This window comes from Euprymna scolopes, chromosome 32 (assembly GCF_053919585.1).
Source record: "Euprymna scolopes isolate OS-2025 chromosome 32, ASM5391958v1, whole genome shotgun sequence".
Taxonomy (NCBI): Eukaryota; Metazoa; Mollusca; class Cephalopoda; order Sepiida; family Sepiolidae; genus Euprymna; species Euprymna scolopes.
Window position 1 is genome coordinate 74,663,830 of NC_136513.1, and position 12,063 is coordinate 74,675,892.

Genomic DNA, 12,063 nt, shown 5'->3' on the forward strand with positions numbered 1-12,063 from the left:
GTTTGCAAACAATTGAGTTGATGTGTCTCTCTTGGCAAAGTGCGGTATTGTGGCTCTTAGCTGATGGATTGTGTTAATGGGATTTATGTTTTTGATTAGTCAAATACAAATCTCATCTTGCAAGACTACCGTTCATCCCGAAAAACGAATACCACTTGTAATCTTCCTAAAAAATATAATTCTGTTAATTGTTTTTAAAATGATGTTGGATAAAACATGTAATCGATAAAATCTATTGGAATTTCCATTTATTCCAGCAAAGAACACAAAGTGATAATGTTTGAAAAAACCTGACTTGTCAGAATCATATAATGATTTGTCAGTCGCATTAACATTTAGGTATAATTTGAAAAATCCAATTGACTTAATATACTAATTTTATATTTTGGATATAAAAAAATATTTATTTTTAATAAAATAAAAAGTCAACAGGATTGGGGCTACAGTTGCCCTCTGACTATGAAAGTCTATAATGGCTTAGCGCAGATCATAGAATTGAGTGGATGATATGTGAATCCAGTAATTCCACCTGAAACCGAAACTGGTTCATCTGGGGGATCAGTAAATTCAAACCTTTGCAACAAATTGGTGAAAAACAGGAACATTTCCATTCGTGCCAAAGGTTCCCCAATGCAACTCCGAGGACCTGCAAGTGATAAATAAATAATATTAATAACACAATTTTAATATTTTACTGAATTGTCTTTTCAGATCTTCTTTCAACACACATTTATTAAAGAATACAAAGCATAAAAGATACTGCCAAGGCTGCTGCAAAAAAAAACTTGCTATGAAACTTTTTACACGTGCCAGTATCCTAAACATCTACAAAGCCACCATTTACTCATGCATAGAACCACAAACCTTACCCTTCTGGAGAGCATGCAATAAAGAACTTCTAATAAGAACTCTATTATCTACCTAGCTCCAGCCTCTATCCCATCGCTGTAATGTTGCATCACTGTGCTTGTTTTACAAGTACTTCAATGGAATGTGTTTTGATGAATTTGCTGCTCTGGTGCCCCCTCAACATAAATACTCCTGATGAACATGACCATCAGCAAAATCTCACCCCTACATTATAGAGGTACCCAGACGCCAGAATACCTTCTTCTCTAATAGCTTCTATCTTCAAACTGCTAGACTTTGGATTTTATTGCCAGCTCTTTGTTTTCTCTGTATGTGCCAACATACAAAAATTTAAATGTAATGTGAACTATAAAGTTGTCGTTATTCTTCAATAGCGTCGTTACATTTTAAATATCAGACCCAACACGTTGTGTCTAAGACTGTTACCAAAGAATCAAACAAGAGAAGAAATTTAACTCAACTTTTTTCAGTTTTAGCAAAAGGCATTTTTTACTGATATTTTCAAACAACACATTACATGTTTTTTACAGTTCCTCTCGCACTGACATGTGCTTAACTAAAATTGCCATCTCAACACGGGCTTAAAAGTTTCTCACGCCACCATCTTTTTTCTGTCTTGGCCATGTAATGCTTTCTCTCTCTTTTTTCTTTTTGTCCACTGTTACGTCACTTTATACACTGGCTTGGACATTTGCATATGTGTCATGTGGCTGCTATAAGCACTAGCAGCTCTGTTACTCCCCACTTAGGATATCCCTGTAAGTGTAGCTTCAAATTCACAGTAGTCCCTAATGTTTCACTGCAAATGTGTCTTTTTAGGATGAATCTAAGTTTAAAAAAAAAGGGGTCTTGAATTAGAAGCCATGTTTAATTTCAGAAGAGTTTCCGAAGGGTAGTGATTTTATACAAGTTCTGAAGATAAAGAATTATTAGTGGGTAGCTATTCTGTACAGGTTCTGGACTTGTGGTTCAATTTGATTTGTCAGTTCCTATCGACAGCATTTATTAATAGAATCTCATTTCAGGAATCATACCCCAAATAATAATTGTCTACAAAAGTTAATGCATACCTGAAATTTTCTCCTCCCATCGGTTCTATGGGACTGTTCAATTCACAATGTACTAGTGATAGGATTTTTGTGGTCTTCTTTTCTGGCATCGTGTTTTGTGACTTTTAGCCATTTACATGTGTGTTGCCCCACAATTGGCAAGAAAGTTTTACTGCTTGTTGAAGTGTCAAACGTACATGAAAATAAAAATGTATGCTCATTAAGGGAGCGCTCCACATTTTTGATCTAGTCCCCCTTTGAAATGTTTGTATCTACATTGGAAACTCTTGTGATTGGATCGCCCACAATTATAGCAAATAATGTTCGTCCTTTTCTTTGAAGAAAAATTGTTTTTTGGAAAAATTGTGGTTTTTATTCAAGGTAAAGGTATAATTTGATTTTAGTGATTTAAGTGGACATTTTTAAATTTCATGATATTTGTAGATTTATTTTTTCTGTGATCATTTTCTTAGTTTCCTCGTAACTCCTAAGTGCTACCTTTGATTAGTAGTCATGGGGTTTTCTTATATCACGGTGGTAAACGGCTTTAAATAACTTGGCAACCGTTTGAGGACCATGGAGATTAACAGACTCACTGACAACTTTGCCCGACATTTTAATGGATTTGCTGTTGTTTCGGCCCTTATAATATAATCTGTAATCGTCTCGGCTTCCGTACATTTTAGAGATGTCAGTTCAGTATATAAAGAGAAAATTTTCGGTTTTCCTTTTGATAAATAATGCTCTCTTAATATGTTCAGTGTTTTGCAGCCATCGTCCAAGGTTTTGCGCATTACGAGAGATAGATTTATGTTATCTAAACACTGTATTAATTCTCCAAAGACAGTTGCATTCTTTTTTATAAACTCAGGGTCGTTTCTGTTTACAGTGTTTGCTTGAATTAGCTTGTGTAACTTTAGGATTCGTAAATATCCTAAAAATTTCACTTTTGTTTCTGATCCATAAAGTCTACCACCGGGCCCATAACCTCTTGAATTGAAAGCCGTTTTATACAAGTCCTGGATATGAAGAGTTTTCAATGGGTTCTGTACAGGTTGTGAACTTTATAATTTTGCAGCCAAAGAGCAAAAGATACTCGTGTTGACACGAAAACATTCAATTTTTATGGATCAATTTTGGTTTCTGATTGGTTGATATAGCAGAATGTGGTTTAATTTGATTTGTCAGTTCCTATCGGCCGCATTTATAAATAAAATCTCACAACTTTTAGGGACCATATCCCATTAGATATCAAAAATATTGCAACAAGGCGATTAATGTTAGAATTTAACATTCGTCAAGTAATGGTGCAACTCATTGGTCAGTAGTGGAAATAGAAAATCTCCCGAGAAAATGTATCTGAGTTTTGTAATCTCTGTCATACTTTTTATATACGACTTAATTAGGCACAACTAATGTACGACAAATTACAGCTGCTGATAATGATTTGCAATTCAATCACCTTCAGCTCAAGCGATCTGTGCCCGTCAGCACAAAATATAAAAAAAATTCTTTTATTATTGAAATAAACAATAAAACGAATTTAATCACAATTTTCAGCTGAAAGTTTATTTTTGGCAAATATCTTTTTAAGTTCATACCTAAAAAATTATTTACAAAAAATACAAAGTAAATACAAACACAAGTAATTATATACATCAAATAAACATTTTCCACACATAAATATGTTGCTATTGTAACTTTAAAACATTATAATCAGTATTACGTCAAAAGAAAATCCTTAAAGACTGAGGCAATTTTTTTTTTTTTTAGTCCAGTGTGCCATTTTTGGGAGAACTGAATTTTCTCACCATTTAAAACCGATCTTATGTCTAAGTCTGCTCTTTTGGGTATGCAAGTAAATAACTATTCTTTTTTTTTTTTTTTAATTAATTGAGGTTTGAAAAAATCTCAAAAGATGTTTGCCAAAAATAAACTTTCCACTTTTTTTAAGTATTAAAAAAAAAAAAAATGAATTTTTAGTCGCGTGCAAGCAACTCTATAAGTCACCCGTCGGTTGGTCTGTGGGGCGGTCTGTCCGTAACACTTTTGTGCTTGACCTTTTTGGTTAAGATCAAAGGTCTGTTGTTAATAGATGCTGTTCTTAGTTTTTTAAGTTTTTCTTGGCCTTTTGGCCAAGTTGGCCATGTGCCTAAGTTTTTTGTCCATTGTTGATTTTGACTGTATTTTTAACATGAATAAAAGATTTAATATCTCAAAGTGTAGTATCTGTTCCGGCAGATATTGCAAGCAAAGACCATATGTGGGGGAAACCCACATATAAGACCTTGGTCAATGTAGGGGAAACTCTTCATACCAATTGTCACTATCCAGCTCCCCTACTCCTCGGGGAGCTGGTCTCCATTTTCCCTTCACTCCTCAATTAAAAATCGGCCTTGTGCCTAATTTGCTCGGTGGGGGAGAAAATAAATACCAACTCCACATATAAGACCTTGGTCAATGTAGGGGCCACCCTTCATACCAATTGTCACTATCCAGCTCCTGTACTCCCCGGGGAGTTGGTCCCCATTTCCCCTTCACTCCTCACATTAAAAGTCGGCCTTGTGCCTAATTTGCTCGGTGGGGGAGCAAATAAATACCATCTGTTCTTACTACATGCTGTACTTATGTTTGTAACTTTGTGATATAAAGTGGGGGATCACTTTTCTGTATTAATTTAATGTAAAATGATCACCCACTTTACAACCAGTCAGTCTCAAAGCCATTCAAGTCATTCTCCAGATCATTCAAGTTGTTTTTGAAGGATTCCAGTTATTTTTTAAGCATTCAAGTCATTCTTAAGATCATTCAATTCATCCTTAAGTTCATTAAAGTCATTCTAAGTCATTTACTTTTTATTTATTTAAGTCATTTCAGCCCATGTTATGGTCGTTTTAGTTTATCTTTAAAAATTTCATGTCAATCCTACATTCATGCATTCATTCATTACACAAGCGCATGCGACTAATGGCTATCAGCCTTGTTTAAAATGCAATAACAGATCTGCATAAAATAAGATTAAAATCATATTTAATAATTTACTTCAGTTTTCTGGGATTCTTATCTCAAAACAAGTAAGAAATCGATTGTAATTTAGACTGACTTGCAATGATGGTTTTGTTCCATTAAAAATCGCTGTAAAAAAAATAAGGAAGATTTTTCAGACTTTGAGGAAATATTTAAAAATATAAGTCAAACGTCAAACTAAACACAAGTTTTAGTGCAGTAGGTGGATTGCTCTCTTTTATAATGAAAAAAAAGTAATTTGCAAATGGCAACAATGAGAATTCTAGAATGTATGAATCAATTCACACAAACTATGAACATCAACAACATAGAAAGAATACTCCCACATGAACCAAAGGGAAACTAAAACTGCAAATAATTTTATATTTTTCCCTCCTTTTCCCTAAAAATTGAATAAAAAAATGACACACATACAATGTTGTGATTAATACCACACAAAATAACCGGACAAAGGACTGAAGGAAGTTGAAAAGGTCGAGAAGGAAGAGAGCACTAAATAGACTTCCACTAGAAGAATATATAGAGAAGTAGAACCCTGGGATAGTTTTATTACCAACAAGACCGCCCCCTCCCAGGGATCACCATCGTTTTTTTTTTACAGTGAGTAATCTCTGCTGATGACCGGTATGAGAACTCCTAGTGAGTAAATAATAATAAATGAAAAAAAAAAAAAAAAAAATTACCCCAAGAGAATGGTAGGAAGGCTTCATGTTTGATTATTTTTTTGTCTTTTGTCAACCATCGTTCAGGAAGGAATTTCTCCGGCTCTTTCCAGTATCTTGGATCCTTATGGATGGCGTGGATTATGAATTGAAGAATTGTGCCTTCCGGAATGTCAAAATTTCCAAGAGTAATGTCAGTCTCTGCGACATGAGGAGCCACAAAAACAGCTAATAAATAAAAAAAAAAATAGAAATGTGAGAAAACATAAATATAAATGTGTTTCGCAAAAGATGTAACATATTTCCTGCCACAAAAGAAGCACTTTTTTTAGGGCTTCTTGTCATAACACTCCTTGCTAAATATGTTAAATAAAATTCTAATCTTAGAAATACTTGTTATTGTGATGAAGCAAGAAAAACAGATAAATATCCAATTAATGCTCCTAACGGCCCTCATATGTAAGAAAATGGCGTCCCTCAATTCAAATTCAGAGTTGCAGGAAAAAATTTTCTGTATAAATAAAACAATGTGTTTAAATATTTAACTGATAAACTCTTAAACTACTGGTCACATAACACTGAAAGTAACAGGAAATTGTAATCTTACATCAATGATATTTTATAATAAGTAAAATCTCTGGATGAATGAATAACGCATAAAGAAATATGTCGGCAAGTTGAAATGCAAAATGTTCATTTCAACTTGCCGGCATATTCTATTATTTTTGCACATGCGCAAATTCATTCATAGCTGGAAGTGGTTAAATTTTAAATCTTTCTTATCTATCAGGTTAGCTTAAATAGTAGGGAATGCAGGTGGAGTGCTGAATGTTTTGGTTTCGATTTTAGCTGATGGCACCCAAGTCATTTCTTTTTAAAACTTTTGAAATCAGTACTATATATATATGTGTGTGTGTGTGTGTGTGTGTGTGTGTGTGTATATATATATATATATATATATATATATATATATATATATATTTTATTACATTTTCACCCCAAACAAGGCACATTGCCACTTTGATGTAGGGGGCTACTATCAGGAACATAAGCATCAGGGGTACTATGTAGGGAGTTGGGCAGCAAGATGTCGGGTCATATTACACTTGAATTTCTGCATGTCAATACAGTATGGGAAGCAGGAACCCGGAAGGAAATCCCAAAGTCTAGCGGTTCCGTGGAAGAAACTACTATATATATTTAAGTTTATTTACGGTTGGACAAGGCTAGTTGAGAATAATCCATATTTCGTAACATAACAACTAGCAGAAAGATTAACATAGCAAAATCCATCATTTATAAGCATTTAATTTAATATTTAATGGCATGTATATATTTTTTCCATTTCTATTCATTTAACATTACATTTCCCTAGTCCAGGGGTCAGGTATTTTTTTAAAAAATATTTTACAAGCTTTTTCTCCAGTTCTCGCCATTTAGCAAGTCGTTTGGAATCCTGATAGATAAATGGTGAATTGCTACAATACATTTCTAGCAACTCCTGAAACCTGCTGACACGTTACTTACATGTTCTGAGTACATTTTAACACCAGTAATTTTATTATAACTTGTTTATATGAACGAAAATTGAAAAGTTTTATTTCAAAATATAGCTAAGAAGTTGACTTATGAACTGTAACAATTATTTGAAATTTGACTTATGAACTGTAACAATTGTTTGAAATTTGACATATGAACTGTAACAATTATTTGAAAGTTGACTTATGTACTGTAACAATTGTTTAAAATTTGATTTATGAACTGTAACAATTGTTTAAAATTTGACTTGTGAACTGTAAAAATTGTTTGAAATTTTGAGAAGGTGACTTATGACCTGTAACAATTGTTTCCGTCAGACTTTATCTACAGAGCCAAGAAGGGACCCTGGCAACTAGGCAAGCCTATGTCTTCTCATCACCTGTACAGACCTACATGCAGCTTCGACTTTATAGCTACAGCAGATGCTTCAGTGCACCAAACCAGAGGCAAAACACCATTGTCTCATTAGACAGGAATTTGCCATCAATTTATTTCAATTGCATTTAGTTCTACATTTCAGAATTTAATTTGTTTAATCATAAAAGATTTTATTTCTTTTCAGATTTCACTTAAGCTAAGTTGATGAATATATTTTTAATTTCAAACAGTAATCTTATAATTATCATATTTGGATAAAAACAACAGTCGCCATAATAAAACAATAACTAGTTCGTTTTCAATCTCAATTCATAGCAACTCCTGCAGCTCCACTGGCTTTGATCATATTTGCTTGCCTTTCAATCAGACTTTGCCTACAATGCTGAGAAATACACCTTTGTAATTAGTTATGAAGTTAAAAAGTTTGATTCATGTCCAAGAAACCTAAATCTAAAATTTCAAGTGCTTAGACCCCAAATTGGCGGAGGAGTTTGGTAGAGTTTTCAAAGGTCAAATCGTTGAACTTTTACCCCTTGACACCAAATTTCTGGCTGAAAACCAATTAGAAAGATTTTCCCAAATCTCAATATGCAGTATAGTCCCTTATGTATCAGAATAATATGCTTTGTTCGGAGTGACTATATATAAAAGTAATGATATTGTCTGCTGCTGCTTTAGTATTATGCAAAATTCTTTGTAACTAAAAGCAGCAAACAAATGGAGCATTGTGGGAGTGGTGATCAATATTTGTATAAAAAATGGTTAGATATCATTGCTAACATCATCAGTCTATGAATTGTTGGATTGAGCTATTGATTATCGACTTGATGATTATTGGTTCAATCCCAGGCTGTGGATAGGTACTGGTCTAGCCTCACTTAAGAATTATGATACCGCAAAACAGTCTGTCTGTGGATGACTACACACACACACACACACACACATATATATATATATATATATATATATATATATATATAGCTACGAAAAAAGGGTACTCTGGATAGTAACAAAAATAAAAATTGCCTCAGTTTCAAAAGATTTCTCCTCTGATTGAGGAAAAAAAAAGCGGTGAAGTGTACTTCACCGCTTTTTTTCACCGCTCAGTCAGTAGATGAGAAATCGAGACCTTTTTTCTCGGGAGCTAGATTTTCCACACATTAGAAACCGACTGAATTATCTGTACTTTCACCTAACAATTTAATAAACAAAAAGATATTATAAAACCTGACCTTAACGTGAAAATACTATTTTAAAAAAATAGCACAGTAACATAAGTGCATAAGCGCCACTTTATTTCAAATATAAAAAAAACGGTGAAGTGTACTCCACCCTCTGTTTCTCTCCCCTCTCTCCCCTCTCTCCCTCTCTTAATAACTCTCTCCATCCATCTCTGTCTCTCTCTCTGTCTCCCTCAATCTATCTCTCTATATCACCCTCTCCATCTCTCTTTGAGCCCCTTTCTCTCTCTAATTTCCTCTATCTCTCTCCCCTACCCTCCTTTCGCTCCCTCTCTGTTTCTAACTCTCCCCCTCTCTCTGTCTCTCTCTCAATCCATCTATCTCTCTCTATCTCCTTCTCTCTGTATTTCCCTCACTTTCTCTTTTCTATCTATATATCTTCCTCTTTATCTATGCATAATTTATTTTAATTTTTTTACATATATATACTAGCAGTTCAGCCCAGATTTGCTTGGGCCCTATGTACTGTTCATAACTTTATGTGCATATATATATATATATATATATATATATATATATATATATATATATATATATGTATAAAAGTGAACGTGTGTCTGTGTGTGTCTGTGTGTGTATTTCCCTACGCAATAACTCTGTCAATTTTTAGTCTACAGGCTCGAAATTTTATATACAGGGTATTGAGATTTGGGGAAATCTATATAATCAGTTTTCGGCCAGAAATTTGGCTGTTAAGGGGGTCAAAGTTCAACGATTTGACCTTTGAAAACGCTACCAAACTCCTCCGACAATTTTGGGTATAAACACTTGAAATTTTAGATATAGGTTCCTTGGACATGGATCTAACTTAATAACTTGATTTGAGCCCAAAGACATAAATTTTAAGGGCTCATAATAGGAGTCAAAGTTAAAAAAAGATTGACTACTGCAGTCTCTTCCAAATTACTCAGACAATTTCTGGTTTAAACATTTGAAATTTTACATAAAGGGTATTCAGAGATATGGCAAGCTTTTTCATCGGTTTGGATAGAAAATTTTCAGTTACCAATATATAAATTTATGTATGTATTTTTGCATGTGTGCCTAAAACTTTCGACAAAGACAACAGATTTTATCAAGATCAGTATCGTTTTAAAGTTCGACGTTTCATACAACAAATATCGAAAAATTGGCTAAAAACATTAATATCTTCATCTTCAACTGGGCACTTTTCTACAGAGGGGGGGGTCGCTTTTTTCGCCGATATTTTTTAAAGTTATCCTCTCCTTTCGATTGTCTAGCCTTAATTTAAACATGAGTCACTTCAGGCTTGACGGTGGTCGTAACCGCAAAGACATCAAGTTTTTTCCCTGTTCTGTTCCTCTTTCGCAGTACGGGTTCGAGCCTGCCTTCCTACTACCACTTTTTTTTTTGCTCAACATACATATCTAAACACCAGGGCAACGCCGGGCTGAAATGCTAGTCTATTATATATATAAAAGTGAATGTGTCTGTGTGTGTCTGTGTGCGTTTTCCTACGCAAGAACTCTGTCAATTTTCAATCTACAGACTCGAAATTTGATATACTAGGTACAGAAATTTGGCTGTTAAGGGGTCAAAGTTCAACGATTTGACCTTTGAAAACTCTACCAAACTCCTTCGCCTGTCTTCCTACTACCACTTTGTTTTTTTGCTAAACACATACATCCAAACACCCGGGCAACGCCGGGCTGAAATGCTAGTATATATATATATATATATATATATATATATGTATTAAAATGTTTGACTCATGTATAGATAACCTACATCTAAAATTTCAAGTGTTAAGACACAAAATTGGCAGGGGAGTTTGGTAGAGTCTGCAAAGGTTAACTCTTTCAACCGTTGAACTCTTGGCAGCTAAATTTTCTCCCAAAAACTGATTAAAAAGCTTGCTGCATGTCTGAATACTCTTTATGTAAAATTTAAAATGTTTAGATCCAAAATTTGCTGAATAGTTTGCTAGAGACCGCAAAGGTAAAACATTTAAAACTTTTAACCCTTGGTAGCCAAAATTTCAGCCAAAAACTGATTAAAAAGCTTGCCCTATGTCTGAATACGCTTTATGCAAACTTTCAAATGTTTAGACCAAAAACTGGCTGAGAAGTCAAATTTTTAAAACTTTACCCCTATTTTGACCCCTTAACCATTATTATTTTGGGTTCAAATGAAGTTACAAAGTTTGATCCATATCCAAGCAGCTTACATCTAAAATTTCAAGGGTTTCTACCCAAAATTGGTGGAGGAGTTTGGTAGAGTTTTCAAAGGTCAAATCGTTGAACTTTTACCCCTTGACAGCCAAATTTCTAGCCGAAAACCAATTAGAAAGATTTTCCCAAATCTTAATACCCGAGCCTGTAGACTGAAACTTGACAGAATAATTTGGTAGGGAAATGTACACACAGAGACACTCATACAATTTCACTTTTATAGATATACTAGCATGGGTGCCAGGCGTTGCCCGGGTGTTTGGAAGTGTATACTAAACAAAAAGAAAAAAAAAGAAAAAAAAGGTAAATTTTTTAAACTTTGACCCCTATTATGACCCCAATTTTTCGATATTTGTCATATGAAAGGTCGAACTTTAAAACGATACTGATCTTGGTAAAATCCGTTGCCTCTATTGAAAGTTTAAGGCAGACATGCAAACAGACATAAATACATACATTTATATATTGGTAATTAAAAATTTTCGATCCAAACTGATGAAAAAGCTAACCCTACCTCTGAATACCATTTATGTATAATTTCAAATTTTTAGACCAGAAATTGTCTGAGTAATTTGGAAGAGACCGCAGGGGTCAATTTTTTAAAACTTTGATCCCTATTATGACCCCTTAAAGTTTATTGTTTTGGGCTCAAATCAAGTTATTAAGTTAGATCCATATCCAAGGAACCTATATCTAAAATTACAAGTGTTTATACCCAAAATTGTCGGAGGAGTTTGGATTCCAAAGATTTTCCCAAATCTCAATACCCTGTATATCAAATTTCGAGTCTGTAGGCTTAAAATTAACAGAGTTATTGCGTAGGGAAATGTACACAGACAGACATGCAGACAGACACTTTCACTTTGATATATCTATCTATCTATCTATCCATCTATCTATCTCTCTCTCTCTCTCTATCTCTCTCTCTCTATATATATATATATATATATATATATATATTGCTCTTAACATATTAAAGACCTTTGATAGCGTATGGCACAAAGGTCTACTCCACAAGATCTCCAGCTATTGTATAGCTGGAAGTGTCCTCTCATTTATTAAATCATTTCTCTCTTATAAGTTCATAAGAGTAGTGGTAAATGGG

General features: G+C 33.9%; 1 protein-coding gene across 3 annotated transcripts in view; it reads right to left on the bottom strand.

Moving 5' to 3' along the window:
• Positions 1-221: 221 nt before the first annotated feature.
• LOC145256443 (cytochrome P450 2J4-like) overlaps positions 222-12,063 on the bottom strand; it is an 83,745-nt gene continuing 71,903 nt past the window's right edge. For all 3 annotated transcript variants that reach the window (XM_080115351.1, XM_080115349.1, XM_080115350.1), the window contains exons 7-8: positions 5,630-5,836; positions 222-646 (exon numbers count right to left, since the gene is read on the bottom strand). In XM_080115351.1, the coding sequence (XP_079971477.1) occupies positions 468-646; positions 5,630-5,836 (386 nt within the window). In that variant the 3' untranslated portion in view covers positions 222-467. The remainder of the gene's footprint in view (positions 647-5,629; positions 5,837-12,063) is intronic.